The sequence below is a fragment of the Carlito syrichta genome, unplaced genomic scaffold (assembly GCF_000164805.1).
Source record: "Carlito syrichta isolate Samal-C Ts95f unplaced genomic scaffold, Tarsius_syrichta-2.0.1 Scaffold314063, whole genome shotgun sequence".
Lineage (NCBI taxonomy): Eukaryota > Metazoa > Chordata > Mammalia > Primates > Tarsiidae > Carlito > Carlito syrichta.
The window spans coordinates 978,677-995,121 of NW_007258159.1; the positions used below are offsets into that span (position 1 = coordinate 978,677).

The window sequence follows — 16,445 nt, forward strand, 5'->3', positions numbered from 1 at the left end:
AAAAAAAAAAAAAAAACATGTGATACCCAAACCTGCAGCTCTAGAACCAAGTGGGAACTCGTAAGAAATGCAGATTCTTGGGCCCCAGATCTGAACTAGAAATCAAGATGGGACTCAGAGATCTGTGTTTAAAAAAAAAAATCAGCCCTGCAGGCGATGCTGGCACCCAGCTAACTTTGAGAACCACTGCTTTCCTGATGACTGTGCTGTAGTGATATGCACCTCCACACCGGGTCTGATCAGCATTATGGATCTGGCGGCCCTGTTGGTTTCGGAGTGTGTCTTGCCCTCAGGTGGACTGGAGTTAAGAAAGACTCACCTGGGCAGCGAGACCTCATCTCTACAATAAATCAAAAAATCAGCCGGGCATGGTAGCGCATGCCTGTAATTCCGGCTACTCGGAAGGCTGAGGCGGAAGGATCGCCGGAGCCCAGCAGGTCGAGGCTGCGGTGGCCAGGAGGCCACTGCACTCCAGTCTGGGCAACGGAATGAGACTCCAACTCAAAAAAAAAAGAAGCTGAGAACCTTCACAGAGTCAATGAGCTTCCCAGGTTGTGCTTGAGGCCCTCTGGATACCTGAATTCCAAGAAGCTTGGCACCAAAAGCTCTCATAAGTTTTCCTTGTCCTTCAGTGAATTTTTCTTATTACACTGGAAACCCTGTAGAAAATTCTACCCCCCATGAGACAAGGCCTCTGGCAGTAGGAACCTTATAAAGGGACCAGCCCACTTAGGGTTCCCACACCTGATCCCCTTCCCCAGGGGAAAGCACAGCCAAGATTTCCCCAGGTTTGCTGGTAGAGAGCTTTAGCCTGCTTAGACAGGTGGGAGGGGGTTTCCACAACGGCTCCACCTAGCAGTGCTCTTCCAAGGAGCCAAGGAAAGACACTCCCAGAGAGCAGAAAGATACCCAGTACCTCGAGTGCTATGTGTTTCCCCCTCCTGGGTCACCAGCTCATTGTTTCCAGCGTATGGAGAAGGGTATTCATAGGTTGGTGGTACAAAAAATAGAGGAATATGGGAGGACAGAGGTGACTTTGAGAAGCTATTGAGCTGACAACCTCCACCACTCTGAAGAACCCAAGACAAAGGTTCTCTAATTCCTGGTGTCTACCTGTGGTGTGATGTACAGGGAAGCAAGGGTGGGGGCTTCTTTTCAGACATTCTCCCCTTGGCCTTCTGCAGGTCAGCGGAACTCCTGTTCTAGTCCTTGGCTTGCTAGCAAGCGTCAGACATTCCTGTCACATGTTTGGGTTTGGAGACATATAGGGAACCAGTGGGAGTCCAGCCGTGGAGTTTCCTAGAAGGAAGAGGCAGTGACTTTTTATAAATAAATGCAACCATGGCAAAGCAGGCAGATGGCCAGTTGTGGCAGGTAGAGGTTTAGTGATGTAAATTCTTTGAGTGTTCAGCAGATGACTTTTTGTGATGCTTCCCATTATTTCTGCCCTATTGTTTTGAAGCCATGTCTTTTGTTAGGGTGTGCTGTGCATATTACTTTTACATTGTCTCCCTTTCATTGTGTGGGACTTTGTTTTCCACTTCTTTTTCCGTCATTTATTTGTTAATCATTGTCTGGCATTTGATTTTAAGGTATACCTTTTGTTCACAGCTGGTGCATGATCTGTATTTTTTATTCAAACTGAAAATCCCTGCCTTTCAACCGCCTTCCAAGCCTCGCAGCATGGCATGAAGGCTAAGCACTCTGACTGTGGTACCAAATAGCTCTGGATTCAAATCTCAGCTCTGAAATGTCTGTGTGACTGCAGATATGCTAATTAATCCCCCCCATAGCCTCAGTTCCCTGCTCTGTAAAACAGTGTAAGGACCCCACGGCCTCTGGGTGAAGATTAGATGACTTGATATCTATAAAGTGCTTAGAACAGTGCCAATGCTTTTAAATGTTTGCAGCTAATGAGAGATTTTAGTGGCATTTATTTGTATAACTGACTTCTTTAGGCTTCTGTCATTTTAAAATAATATTAACTCCTTGTTTCCAGTATTATTTGCTTTTATTTTAAAAAGTGAGTTAAAAGGAAAATGTCCTGTTACTAAAACTCCTAAATTTTAAAGTAAAAAAGAAGACAATTTCTTTTGACTCCATTATCTTATCTAATAAATTGAGTCTACCGTTAAAGGTTAAGACCTATTACGAAGAAAATTCCAGGCCCAGATGGCTTCACTGGTGAGTTCTACCAAATATTTAAAAAGGAATATCAGTTGGGATCGGTGGCTCAGCCTGTAATCCCAGCACTTTGGGAGGCTGAGGTGAGTGGATTGCTTGAGCCCGCGGGTTCAAGACCTGCCTGGGCAACTTGGCGAGATCTCATCTCTACAATAAAATAAAAAAAATTAGCCGGGCGTGGTAGCGCACACCTGTAGTTCCAGCTACTTGGAAAGCTGAGGCGGAAGGATCACTAAAGCCCAGCAGGTCGAGGCTGTGGTGGCCGGGAGCATTCCACTGCACTCCAGTCTGGATAACAGAGTGAGACTCCAACTCAAAAAAAAAAAAAAAAAAAGGAACACCAATTTCATACAAACTCTTCCAGAAAATTGAAAAACAAGAATTACATCCCATCTCATTCTATGAGGTCAACACTTCCCTAATACCAAAATCAAAGACATTACAAGAAAATGATAGGCTAGTATCTCTGAAGACAAAGGATGCAAAAATTCTAAATGGAATTTTGACAAACAGAATCCAATGGTGAATAAAAAGAATAACATACAATCAATGAGTGGGGCTTGCTCCAAGAATGTCATTCAAAATTATTCAGTAATATGGTAATTATAATTTACCATATTTAAAAACTGAAAAAAGGAAAAGTCATATGATCATTTTAATAGATGTAAAACATTATTTGATAAATCCAACATCCACTCCTGATTTTAAAAAAAATAACTCTCAGCAAACTTGAAAGAGAAGGGCACATCCTCAGCCTGACAAAAGGCACCTACAGAAAGCCTGGAGTCAGAATTATACCAAGTTGTGAAAGTTTAGATACTTTTCCTCTAAGATTGGGAGCAAACCAAGGATGTCTGGTCTCATCACTTTTATTCAACATTGCACTTGAGGTGCTAACCAATGCAGTAAAACAAGAAAAAGAAACAAAAGGCTTCCAGACTAGAAAGGAAGACATTAAATTGCTTTTATTCACAGATGAACTTAATCATCTATGCAAATTTTTTCTTTTTCTTTTCTTTTCTTTAGAGTTAGGGTCTCACTTTGTCACCCAGGCTGGAGTACAGTGGCATGGTCATGGCTCACAACAGCCTCAACCTCCTGGGTTTAGGTGATACTCCTGCCTCAACCTCCTGAGTAGTTGGGACAGCCAGCACACCACCGTGCCCAGCTAATTTTTTTATTTTGGTAGAGACAAGATCTTGCTACATTGCCAGGCTGGTCTTGAACTCCTGGGTGCAAGCAATCCTCCTACCTTGGCCTCCCAAAGTGCTGGGATTACAGGCATGAGCACCTGGTCACAAACTTTTCTATAAAGATCAAGACAGTATGTTCTGCTTGTGTGTCATACAGTCTCTGTTGCAACTACTCAGCTCTATCATGGTAGCATGGACGTGGCCATAGATGATACATGAACAAATGAGTGTGGCTGTGTCCCAGTAAAATTTTATTAAAAAACAAAACAAAACAGGTTGGAGGCCAAATTCAACCCATGGGTCACAGTTTGATGATGTACCCCTGATTGGTGTAGAAAATCCCACAGAATCCATGAAAAGGCTACTAAAACTAATCAATGAGTTTAGCTAGGTTGCTTGATACAAGATAAATATATAAAAATCCAGTGTATCTCTATATACTAGCAATGAACAATTATAAACTTAAATTTTAAAAATTCTTTCATAATAGTATCTAAAATATGATTTAGTGTAGGAATAAATTTGACAAAATATATGAATGACCTATATGCTGAAAACTACAAAATAATGCCAAAAGAAATTTTAAAAGACCTAAATAAATGGAGAAATAGATTTGTTCAGGGTCAGAAGACTCAACAGTGTCATCTATTCTCCCCAAATTGATCTGTTAGACTCAGTGCCATCCTCATCAAAATCACAGCTGCCTTTATTACAGAAATGGACAAATGGTCTAAAACTCTCATGGAGATGCATTTCAAAAGCTGATACAGTTCCTTTTATAATAAAGGATCCTGGGACACAGTCCAGCTTGGCCTACTCTCTTCCACTTCCTGCTGCATTGTGTGCTGGGTGTTGCCATTTCTGAGTGCAGGTTGAGAGAACATGATGGCAGTCGGAGAGGCAGAGGCCCAGCTCTGACGACAGTGACTGTGTCTATGTGGGGAGAGGGCCTGGTATTCGGCCATACCCTGCTTCCCAAAGTTAGGCAAATACTGAAGTTTTTTGTACTTTCTTGGGTCCAGGAGACAGAGCTTGTGTGAGCTATTAAAGGGTGTGTTTCTCAATCCTTCCCCATCATAGATGTTATCCCAATTTGGAGCCAGTGGGCTTTTATTTCTGGTTTCCGGTGCTGCCTTACCTTTTCATTCTTTATGGACCAGAAACATCACCAGTCACTCAGGAGCTTGATGGAAACGCATCTTCTTGGGCCTCATCCCAAACTCTCTGAACTTGAATCTGCACTTTCAGAAGATCCTTAAGTAACTTGTACGCTAACTTAATGAGTTACATGTGTACATATTCAGGTGCATATGAATGGGAAGCTGAAAGTATGTGTATCAGATACGTCTGCTGAGCTCTGTCCATCTTCACATCTGCCATATGGCATTTCAAGACATTTCTCTCCAGTAGGAGTGAATGCTCTGGAAAGAGAAGAATCTTCTCTTATTCCAACAGGAACTCTGACTCCTAGTTATTACTTTATAAGCACTTTGAATTACTTTGCATACAGTGTACTTACCTCCCCCAACACATACACACACATCACATGGACATAGACATACACACACACACACACACACACACACACACACACACGTTATCTAAAACCTAAAATATTCCTTGTCATGAACTGTTCTACATTTCCAGAAGGGGTAAAATAGAGCTCATGAATGTGTTTAATTAGAGCTTATTTTATATTTTTCTATTTTCAAAAGCAGCATATATGAGTATAGAACATTTTGAAAATACAAAGGGGAAAAAGTACTTATATTCCTATCACTCAAAATAATTGCTGTTGTTTTTAGTGGGGTTTTTTTAGTTTTTTTTTTTTTTTTAGTTTTCTTCCAATAATTTTTATACTGGTTAATGCACTCTATATTAGAGTTTATGTGGTATAGTTTCTATAATATATAATGAATGTAGTACACAGAGAGGTAATACTATGGATGTCATGTGACATGGGATGTAGTTGCTCTGTGGATTTTTTACTTCACCACAGAAAAGAATTTCAGAGCAAGTCCAAAGTAAAGCTTTAAAGTAGAGCTTATTAGAAAGGAAGACATGCTCACTAGGTGTGGTGGCTCATGCCTGTAATCCCAGCACTTTGGGAGGCAGAGGTGAGAGGACCGTCTGAGTCCAGAGATTTGAGACCAGCCTGGGCAACATGGTGAGACCTCATATCCACAAAAAAATAAAAAATTAGCTGGGCATGACAGCACACACCTGTAGTTCCAACTACTTAGAAGGCTGAGGCAGAAAGATCACCTGAGCCCAGCAGATCGAGGCTACAGTAACCATAAGTGTGCCACTGCACTCCAGCTTGGGCAGCAGAGTGAGACTCCCAATCAAAAAATAAATAAAAATGTCAAGAGGGAACATGATTACCTTAGAAGAAAGGACACAGACTTGCTGTTATCAGAAAGCTTTACATATTGCCCCAAATGATGATTAAGCAACCTGTTTTCTAAGTTAAGATTTGTGGGGTGTGTAGGTTAAACAAGGTGTTGGTCACGAGATTCAATTCTTACTGCTTCACTCCTAAGCTTACCTGTGTCACAAGGAACTTCTGAAATAATAGGAAAGGTTACCATGTAATGAAATTTTCTCTTAGAGTGCCGTGTCTCAGTCACCGGTAACTTCCTATTGCCTTTGTTTATGGTCTTTGTGATTGACTGTGCCACCACCTCTCATCCCAGGATGAGTCTAGTATGCCTGGTCAGTGTAGGTATTGTTCAGGAGAGTTAAGTCCCGATAAGATGGTACCCAGATGCCTGACCATCTGGTTTCCTGATGATCTAAACTATACTTGCCTGTAAGCAGCTCACCTATATATATCCAAGCTATGCGAGCTGTCCTGCCTCACTATGAGGACCATAGCAGTACTATAGAGTCTAATACCTAGAGAGGATGCTGAAGATACCATTTTCTATTCTGTTTTTTTTCTGTTAACATTTGTATTTTTCTAGATTACTATTCATTCCCTGTAAACACCATTTATATGCCTCACAATATTCCACTGAGACATAAACCATGGTTTACTTAACTAGCCCCTCATTGCAGAACATTTAGAGTGCTTGCATTTTTCATGCTGGTAAGTAATGTGCAGTGAAAATTATTTTGCATACAGGATTTGTTCTATATATTTTCAGTAATTTCCTTGGGATAGATTTCCAGGAGTGAGTCAGGCTGTGAGCTCTGATTCATACTGCAAAGTCCAGAGCATGTTATTTAAAATTACACTTAAAAAGCCCAAAGCCTGTAATTCCAGTATTTGGGCAGGCTGAGGTGGAAGGATCACTTGAGGCCAGGAGTTCAAGACCAGCCTGGGCAACATAGTGAGACCTCCCCATCTCTACCGAAATTAAAAAAAAAATTAACGGAGTATGGTAACACACACCTGTATTTCTAGCTATTCAGGAGACTGAGGTGAGAGGATCACTTGAGCCCAGGAGGTTGAGGCTGTAGTGAGGTATGATTTTGCCACTGCACTCCAGTCTGGTGACAAAGCCAGAAACTGTCACTGAAAAAATAATAATAATAATAATAAGCCAAAATCCCCTAATGAAGGGCTGAACAGGCTGTCTTTGCCAGGTGAAGAGAAAACCACCCATTGACAAGACGGAATGGGATAGCTTCTTTGACGAGAACGGCCACTTGGCCAAGTCCCGTGACTTCATTTGTGTTAACATCCTGGAAAGGGTACGGTCCCCAAGCTGTCCTTGGCCTTGCCCTGGATCCGGGGATGCGATGGGATGGGCAGGGGGCAGGCCTGGCGTTGGGCGGAGCCCTTTCACTGGCCATCCAGAGGGCCCATGACTCTCGCTCCCACCCCCACCCCCCAGGGCCTGCACCCCTTCGTGAGGACAGAGGCCTGGAAATTCCTCACCGGCTACTACTCGTGGCAGAGTTCCCAGGACGAGCGGCTCACCGTGGACAGCATGAGGAGGTAGAACACGCCAGATCCTCCGTTGGGGGAAGGGCTGGTGCTGCAAATGCTGCCCACCCCACCTGCAGATTCGGTCTTCTGCCCCCATGGGACACCTCATCCTGAGAGAGGAACACCATGGCACTCCTAACTCAGGCCCGGCCCACGGGTGGGGAGGCCTGTCTGGGCCGGCTCCTCTTCTCCCCGGCTCTGCTGACCAACCCACCACCAATCAGGCATGGGCTTGGTCTCAGTAACCCACTACGTCCCTCCACCCCCAAATCCCATCTTCCCGGGGCCTGTGCATTCTCCCTCTGAAGCAGCCTTGACTGGCTTCTCCCACGCTCTTCCCCGGGCCCCAGTCCTGCTCCCCCAAGGGATAAGCCGGTCCCACCTCCCTGGCTTTGCCCACCATCCCCTCCTAGTGCCCAGGAGGAGAAATGGGAAACCCAGTCTGGGCTGCACTCGTCCTTAGCGAAACACCTCAGTGGTGTAACTGATAGCATCTTTCTTCCAAGGCCTTCCTGACCCTGGCTTCCCCCGCCCTCACCCCCAGCACCTGACATTCCAGCCATGCTGACGGCCCAACTGACTCCCCCTTTGCCCACCACAGGCCACATCTGTAACCCCCTCTGTCCTTGGTTCACTCTTTCCTTTCTACCCACAATGGTCTGCCATCAGCTGTTTGATCAGAACCCCACTTTTCCTTCAAGGTCCAGGCCAGACACACTTCCTCCAAGCAGCCCTCCCAGAAGTTCCAAGGAGCCTGGATGAGGCACTTTGGTTCCGTAGACAACACACAGGCTTTGAACTTGGTCTGTCCTGGATGTGTAAGCTGGGTTCAAATTTCAACACGATTCATTTACACCCTGAGTGAACTTGCCCGAGAGCTTCACCTGTGAAGTCTCAGCCTCCACCTCTGGAAAATGCGAGCAATAATACATTTTACAGAGTGGTTGTGAGGGTGGAATTAGGAAGTCCAGGTTCCTCCCTGAAGCCAGCGCCTTTGATTTGCACTTCGCCTATGACCCTGGGCAGTTGGCCCAGTGGCAGTGAGACTGGATGTGTGTCTTCTCTCCTGGGCGAGAGCACACATGGGCATAGTCGGTCCCCAGTTTGCCTCTGTTCCAGGCCTTCTCCAGGCTTGCGTGTCTACAGGCGGGCTCGGTGCACACTGGTTGAGGAGTCTGACTCTCCGGTTGAACACCTGCCCCTCAGAGGCATTTGGCCGGGGCTGGGATCAGCCGTCAGGGGCCTAGAGTAGGGGGTGGGCCCAGCCCCAACAGAGCGCTGGACCAGGATGCAGGAAAGATCCCACACCCATGATAGCTAGAGAACCATACTGGCAGCGGGGATGTGGGGGCCAGGCTGAGAGGGGGCTGATAGAGGTCTGAGGCCCTGACAAGAGACCCCCTCCCCGTGTTTATGAGCGGAGGCTGCTGTGACAAAGTACCACAAATGGGGAGTGGTACACCGACCACAGATGAGTGTCCTTTCACAGTTCTGGGGGCAAAACGCCCCAAATCGAAGTGTTGGCTCCCTCCAGAGGCTCTGGCAGGGGATCCTTCCTTCCTTTCCAGCTTCTGGTGGCTCCAGGTTCCCCTTGGCTGGTGGCTGCTCCACTCTAACCTCTGCCACCATGGTCACAAGACCTTGTTCTCTCTTTGTGTGTCTCTTATAGGGACACTTGTCATTGGATTTTGGATCCACCTAGAAAGTTCAGGAGATCTCATCCTTAATCACATCAACAAAGTCGCTTTTACCACAGAAGGTCACATTCACAGGGCCAGGGTTAGGATGTGGACGTATCTTTTGGAGGTCACTGTTCAGCCAGCATCACCAGCTACTCACATTCTAATGATGCGCACAAAACACCCCTTCACCCAATACTTCCAATTCTGAGGCACAGGTGCCAGGATTATCCCCACTCTACAGACGAGGAAACGGAGGCTGACTTTTCTATGGAAAGTTATGTCCAAAGACTTGACCCCAGTTGAAGGCACTCAGTGATTAAGTTGTGGAGCCAGGATTCATGTGGAACATGTGGACACAGAGCCCAGGAGATCAAACAGGCACAATCTCCAGTCTGGATAAGAGAATGGTCAGGGTGGGCGCAGGCTGAGATAAAGCATCCCAGCAGGGCACAGGGCCGGGCAAGGGCACTCTCCGCCTCGTATCTGCCTTGAGCCTGCTCTGAGATCTCCCCTACTCATAAGAAGAGGAAGGCCACCCTGCCCAATTCTCTCCTCACAGGAAGAACTACGAGGCCTTATGCCAGATGTACAAGAAGATTCAGCCCCTTCTGGAAAATCTGCACCGCAACTTCATAGAGACGCGGAATAACATTGGTGAGCCAAGTGGGTTTGGGAGGCAGGGTGGAGCAGAGGGCTCAAACCATCGCTGTCTCCTTCTCAGCCACTTCCAGGGAAGGGTGGTTCCCAGGGTCCCGGAGGTTGCCTTGACTTGTGCCTGGAACTATGCCAGATACACATTTAGTTATGCCACCCACCAGCCTCTCCTGGGAACCCACAGGTGCCCAATATCATGTTTCCCTGGGTCCATGATGTTCCTGCTGTTTTGTCTCCCTTGGGCTTGAACTGGTTGGATTTGAACTGGACAGAGAGGAAGGGTGGGGGAGGACATTCCCGACAGAGGGTACGTCTGGTCAAAGAGCTGGAGGTGGGAAGAAGCCCAGAGAGCTCAGGGCATGGTGAGGAGTGAGCCTGGTGGGGGCTGATGTGCCTTTCTTAGCTCCCTTGCCAGGTGTCCTAGGGCCACCCTCTTGGGTGGGGAATAAACTCATCCCCAGACCTTCTGTGGGAGGCAGTCTGGCATACCTCCCTGTCCCTGTCCTCCAACCCAGCACACGACATTCAGAAACTCTACGACAAAGATCCCCTGGGCAACGTGCTCATCAACAAGAAGAGGCTGGAGAAGATTCTGCTCCTGAGCTATGTCTGCAACACCCAGGCGGGTGAGCCCGAGGGCCAGCCTCCCCCCAGCCTCCACTATTGTCAGCGTCCTCCCGGGACATGGCTCAGCCTGAGCCCAGGGTCCATGCCCTCCCGCCCAGCCCCTGCTCATCAGCCCCTCTCCAACACAGAGTACCAGCAGGGCTTCCACGAGATGGCGATGCTCTTCCAGCTGATGGTGGAACATGACCATGAGATCTTTTGGCTCTTCCAGTTCTTTCTGCAAAAAACGGTGAGGGCTGGGCCTGACCTCAGAGGCACCCCAAACAACCCCTTAAGGTTATGTTAGCATTGGCAGCTGCAGCCATTCCCTCCGAACAGCCCTCTGGGGGCACAGAGGAGCCTGGGAGGACAATGCCAACCCCGATGAGCACCTCCAAGCCAGGGCGGTGCTGGCATTGGAGTTGAGAAGGGGTCGAGCCATGCCTTCAGTCCAGCTCTCACCAAACCTTGAAAGAACCTGGCTGGCCAGGCCCGGTGATGGCGCCCTCTGCTGGCACTGCCTTCCCCAAACAGGACTCTCCTCCCTGCAAACCCTCTATAGCTGTCAGAGACCTCCAGAATAAATCTAGTAACCTTAGCCAGACATTCAAGGCTTCCTCTTTGGTCTTGCCAGTCACTGTTCCCTTCACATAACCTGATTTCCAGGCACATGAAGGGATACAGTAGTCCCCAGGGGCATCCCACACACTCCAGGCAGAGGAAGGTGCTTTTCTCTTCCCCCACTCCCACAACAATGCCCTTCCTGCCTGTTCCTTGTCCCCAGGGGCTCTGACCCAACAGTACATGTGTGTATGGGGTCGGTGGGGGGACAGATAACAGGGCTCACAATGTAGTGAGACCTTTGTACAACCCTCCCCTTCTCTGCCCCCGTGACACACACACACCCAGACTCCTAGAGACGTGGACCTGGCCCAGAGACACACACCCAGAGCCTCCAGAACTGGAGATAGGGGAGGTAGGCGGGCTCTTCCAGTCCCCCAGGCTGAGGAGGACTCAGTTTCCCCATTGCCTATCCCATGCAGGAGCACAGCTGTGTCATCAGCATCGGGGTGGGCAAGAACCTGGATATGCTCAATGATCTCATCACCTTCCTGGACCCTGAGTTTGCTGAGCACCTGAGTGAGTGGTCCCCACCTCCTGCCTCTCCTGCCCCCACCAGGGTCCCACATCACAGGGTGCAGGGAGAGGACAGGGCTATTTGATCTCCCCTCCAGGCCCTGGGAGGAGGGTTCATCAGGCTGGGGCTGAGGTGTGGACCCTTGGAAGTCGACCCCAGCTTCCAAGGGTGGCTGAAAGCGGATGAGCCAAGGCTTTCCTATTTCTGGATCCTCTTGCGTGCTCTGTGTTTGGCCTCTGTGTGTGCGTGTTTCTCCCTAACCCAGCCTCTACTTCTCTCCTGCAGAGGGGAAGGGCGCAGGGGCTGTTCAGTCCCTTTTCCCCTGGTTCTGCCTCTGCTTCCAGCGTGCCTTCAAGTCCTTTGACGATGTCTGGAGGCTCTGGGAGGTGAGGCCTAGGCTGGGGACAGTCAGGGAGGCCGTGGAAGGTGAGGCACTGGCCTGGAGATGGTTGGGGAGACCCTGGGAGATGAGGCCTGGGCCAGGGAGGGTCAGGAATGCCCTGGGAGGTGAGGTATGGGCTGGGGATGGTCAGGGAGGGCCTGGGGGGGTAAGACCTGGACTAGAGAAGGCTGGGGGAGGCCCTAGGAGGTGAGGCCTGGGTTGGGGAGGCTGGGCTGGGCTGGCCTGGGGATGGTCGAAGAGGCTGTGGGAAGTGAGGCCTAGGCTGGGGGCAGTCGGGAAGGCTGTGGGAGGTATGGCCTGGGCTGGGGATGGTCAGGGAGGCCGTGGAAAGTGAGGCTTCGGCTGGGGACAGTCTGGGCTCGCCCTGCCCCTCGGATGCCCAGGGTTTTCCTAGCCCCAGCTGTATTCCTGGCTTTGCCAGGAGTTCTGAGAGGTCTTCATTAGGTCAGAGCTCCTACTCCCACCCTGCGGAGCACCACCTTGTCAGTGTGTTCATTTCGTGCAAAGGCCCCCCGGCTATGGCTTCTGCAGGGCAGTCGACAGAAAAGGGACACGGGTGAGCCTGGGCCTGCTGTCTGGCCTCCTCACCGCCTGCCCAGGCCACTCCGCTCCCTCTTCCCCAGCTGCCCTTTTCTCAGTCCTTCCTCCCCCCCAGAGTGGGGGCTCCTGTGGGCCCTCCAGGACACCTGCAGTCCTTAGACCTCAATCCTCAGGCCTCCCCGGGAATAACCTCACGACCATCACTGCCCTGTCCAGGGCCCAACTGTATAACCCCTCGGGTTGCTGGTCTCCATGCCCAAGTTCATGATCACGGGCAGGCTTTGGTTGTGTCCTTGGATAGCTGAATTCCCACCAACCCTTGAAAAAAAAAAACCCAGCCAGGCTCGGTGGCTCAGCCTGTAATCCCACACCTTGGGAGGCTGAGGTGAGTAGATTGCCTGAGCCCGCGGGTTCGAGACCCGCCTGGGCAACTTGGTGAGACCTCATCTCTACAATAAATCAAAAAAAAAATTAGCCAGGCGTGGTAGCGCACACCTGTAGTTCCAGCTACTTGGAAGGTTGAGGCAGAAGGATCGCCGGAGCCCAGCAGGTTGCGGCTGTGGTGACCGGGAGCGGCCACTGCACTCCAGTCTGGGCGACAGAGTGAGACTCCAACTCAAAAAAAAAAAAAAATCCCACCTGAATGCTAGTTTCCCAGTCTCTCCTCACCCCCCCTTTTTCTCTTCCTCTCCACCTAATGAATTCCCTGAAGCCTTGAGCTCTGAATCTCCCCGTCCCCTGCACAACGCCTAGAACCCCAGGGAGCACTTTCCTGAGTGACTGAGTGAATGAATGAATGAGACAGCAGCAGGGCCCGGAAAGGGCTGACCGGGCCTGGGGTTGTCGGGACCCCACCGTCCCTAGGGCATGTGCGGTCTCGGGTCTCGGGTCCCAGGCTGAACCCCGCGGCTTGCAGGTGCTGCTGGCCGGGAAGCCCTGCAGGAACTTCCAGGTGCTGGTGGCCTACAGCCTGCTGCGGATGGTGCGCGAGCGGGCGCTGCGCGAGAGCATGAGCGGGGACGACATCCTCCTGGTGAGAGCACTGCGGCCGGAGGCCCCGCCCAGTCTCGCGGGAGGGCGGGGCTCTAGGGGGCGGGGCTCAGCGTCCTACCCCGCCCCCCCCCACCCCAGCCCCTCGGCGCAGGAAGGGCAGGCGGGTTCCTGCCCGGAGCCTGGCAGGCTTGGACGGACTGGCTCGTCTCAGCCTCAAGACAAGCCCGACCTGAGGGGCTATAATGATCGTCATTGTCCCTAGTCTGTCTATGGGGAAACTGAGGCCACTGAGGTTTCTTAGCCACTGGGCTCTATTGCCTCGCCTCGCGGCTAACCTCTGAACCCTCCTTCTCCTCCAAGAAGCCTACCCTGATCTCCCTGTGGCAAACGGACCTAGAGTTTTCCTATATGTATATGTGTGTGTGTGTACATATATGTATATATATGAATATTTTTTCATTTTTTTTGAGTCGGTGTCTCGTTCTGTGACTCAGGGTGGAGTACAGTGGCATGATTATGGCTCACCACAGCTTCGACATTCTGGGCTCAGGAGATCCCTCTGCCTCAGCTTCCAGGCACACACCACCACGCCCGGTTATTTTTTTATTTCTAAGAGATGGAGTCTCACTATGTTGCCCGGGCTGGTCTCGAACTCCTGGGCTCAAGCAATTCCCCTGAACTTGGCCTCCCAAAGAGCTAGAATTGCAGGTGTGAGCCACCAGGTCCAGCCTTTCCACTTTTTAAAAAAAGTTGCTGAAGTCTTTGTTCAAAAAAGATCTTAGGTGTCCCCCAGTTATACGCCAAGTCCTCCTTAGAAGTTCCTAAGACTCCCCCTGGAATGCCAGGACTCCCTGGGATCTAGTATGAAAGCTACTTCAGGCACTCTGCCAGGCAGGCCCTTGCAGGGATGGCGATGACACCGGGGTTCCCAGTGACTGCTGTGAGCAGGGACTTTCTTCCCAAAGTGCAGGGTGGAGTATTTGCCCTGCCCCACCCACATCCTCCCCTCCCCCCACAGGCCTGCAACAACCTCATTGACCTTGATGCCGATGAACTCATCTCAGCGGCCTGCATGGTTTATGCTGAGCTCATGCAAAAAGAAGTATGTTATCCCAATGAGTGGTCCTCCTCCTCCTGCTCCTCCAAAAAGCATACTCTGATCTCCCAAGCCCAGCCCATGGCAGGCACATTCAATTTCAGAGACCCAGTTTGTGCCACGTTCTCTGCCACCAACCCAGAGGTGTTGCTTTGCATAGCCTTCTTGCAATTTGCACATGTGGCTCCCACCTCCCTGAGAAGAATGTGCCTCCTGGGATCACAGTCCTCATCCCCCACTCCCTGTGATACACCAGTGGGTCTGGGCACAGGCCTGGGCACCTGGGGGGGCTCAGGAGAATGTCACCAGCTAGAAGAACTGAAGAAAGAGAGCTGCAGACCATGTCCGTGTACCTCACACCTGCCAAAACCCTCCACCCCAGGTTCCTCAGACCCTGAGGGATTTCTTTCTCTGAGAAGGCTGTTGCCCACAGAGGACTGACACCCTCCATGGACAGGATGGTGGTGATCCTTCAGCCATGAGGTCAGGATCAAGTCCACGGGAGCTGGAGCGAGGGAGTGGGTGAAACCGCTTCAGTATATAAACAGTCCTCTGGAGTAACGGCTCATGGTGGGCAGTATGTCTCCCTGACCTTGTAGACCGGGGCACATGAGGGCAGAGGCAGGGTTGTGCGCTAAGAAGAGAGGCCGACTGACTGGGAGATGCATTCAGGCTGGAGAGAGGACGCTCTTTGGAAGGGATTATGGGTCAGCAGCTCTTTCTCAATGGAGGGTTCCCTGAGGCTGGAGAGGTGGGAGGGCACATCTGGAAGCAAAAGGTTAGGAGCAGAACCAACTTTGAGATCCTTCCAGACTCTGTGAAAGATGAAGCTGAGCATGTCTGATAAGGATCGGTCAACACCTGGGACTCCAGCTGCGGGAGAAAGGCCTGACCAGGGGCTCTGCCCTACCCGGCTGCTGCCCTATTCCTGGCACTCCAACCACATGGTTAAGTTGCTTCTTAGCTAGTCCCCAGAGGATACAGTCAGGAGAAAGGCATCCCTGCTGAGTGAGCACCTGCTGGGTTTCCAAGTCCTCTTCCTCCTCCTCACACCTTCATTTCTCAGCTACAGATGTGTCCTCAGGCTGCACTACATCTTCAGCCTTGCCTGATCTCTCCCGAGAATGCAGTCTTTGCCCTTGTCCAGATAGTTGTTCGCTCTCCAGGACAGGGGCATGTCCCACCTGTTCCCCCTGAGCTGTGCCACGGTCCCAAGCTCCCGCCTGGCCTGCCCCATGCTCTGGCTGGCGTCTGAGGGCTCCCCTGAGGACAGACATGAGGATGGAACAGAGAGCCTGAGCCTACAGAGGGGTTGGCAGGCTGGGTTCCCACAGAGCTGCTCAGCTGCATGCGTGTGCACACGCATAAGAATGTGCACACATACACACCGCCCCACCAAGTGGCTACATGTCCTCAGGAGGACTGACACGTGAGTGAGAGGGATCCCTGGGTTTTGCTGCGGCCCGGTCTTTGGGTTTAGGCACAACCATCCTCTTCGCTCTTCAGCCACTCGCCCCTCCTTCTGCTCCCATCCTGTCACTCTTAGTGGCCATCACTCAGAAGGCACAATGTCCCTGATTCGTGTCTGGCCTCCTTACCCTCAGCTGACAATCTCCCATTCATAGACAGCCCTGAGTCTCTTAGTTATGTGTCTTTGAGGGGGAAGGGGGGCTGGATAATGGGGCCCTGTCTCCCCCACCCCTCAATGCCTTCACCACATGGCTAAAGGGCTGACTTTTGCTGGGCAGGAAGGCACACGGGTACGTTCATATACTATGCTTCTTCTTTGCCTCATGTTCCCAAGGAGTTTATTTAAATACAGGCTTCTGCCTGGAATAGGATCCTCCAAGAATGAAACTGTGTTTATATCTTGCCAAGGAACCAGAAGCCAGAGTCAATGACATCCTGCTGAGCTAACCTTGGCCTTGGGAAGAATCCATGGTATTATCAAAAGGGTGTTTTCTAATGGTTCATTTGGACTGGTGGCATGCGTTGGCCTATGATTTTTGATTGGGACAT

At 50.4% G+C, this 16,445-nt stretch overlaps 1 protein-coding gene across 2 annotated transcripts in view; it reads left to right on the top strand.

Annotated features, from left to right (window-relative positions):
• The window catches only part of TBC1D21 (TBC1 domain family member 21), a 16,735-nt gene extending 1,894 nt beyond the window's left edge, over positions 1-14,841 (top strand). The window contains exons 2-11 of one of the 2 annotated variants that reach the window (XM_008070930.1): positions 6,969-7,076; positions 7,220-7,323; positions 9,556-9,650; positions 10,166-10,276; positions 10,406-10,506; positions 11,300-11,396; positions 11,680-11,780; positions 13,254-13,370; positions 14,349-14,432; positions 14,809-14,841. In XM_008070930.1, the coding sequence (XP_008069121.1) occupies positions 6,969-7,076; positions 7,220-7,323; positions 9,556-9,650; positions 10,166-10,276; positions 10,406-10,506; positions 11,300-11,396; positions 11,680-11,780; positions 13,254-13,370; positions 14,349-14,432; positions 14,809-14,841 (951 nt within the window). The remainder of the gene's footprint in view (positions 1-6,968; positions 7,077-7,219; positions 7,324-9,555; positions 9,651-10,165; positions 10,277-10,405; positions 10,507-11,299; positions 11,397-11,679; positions 11,781-13,253; positions 13,371-14,348; positions 14,433-14,808) is intronic. The other variant, XM_008070931.1, reaches the window with a different exon arrangement.
• Positions 14,842-16,445: the final 1,604 nt, after the last annotated feature.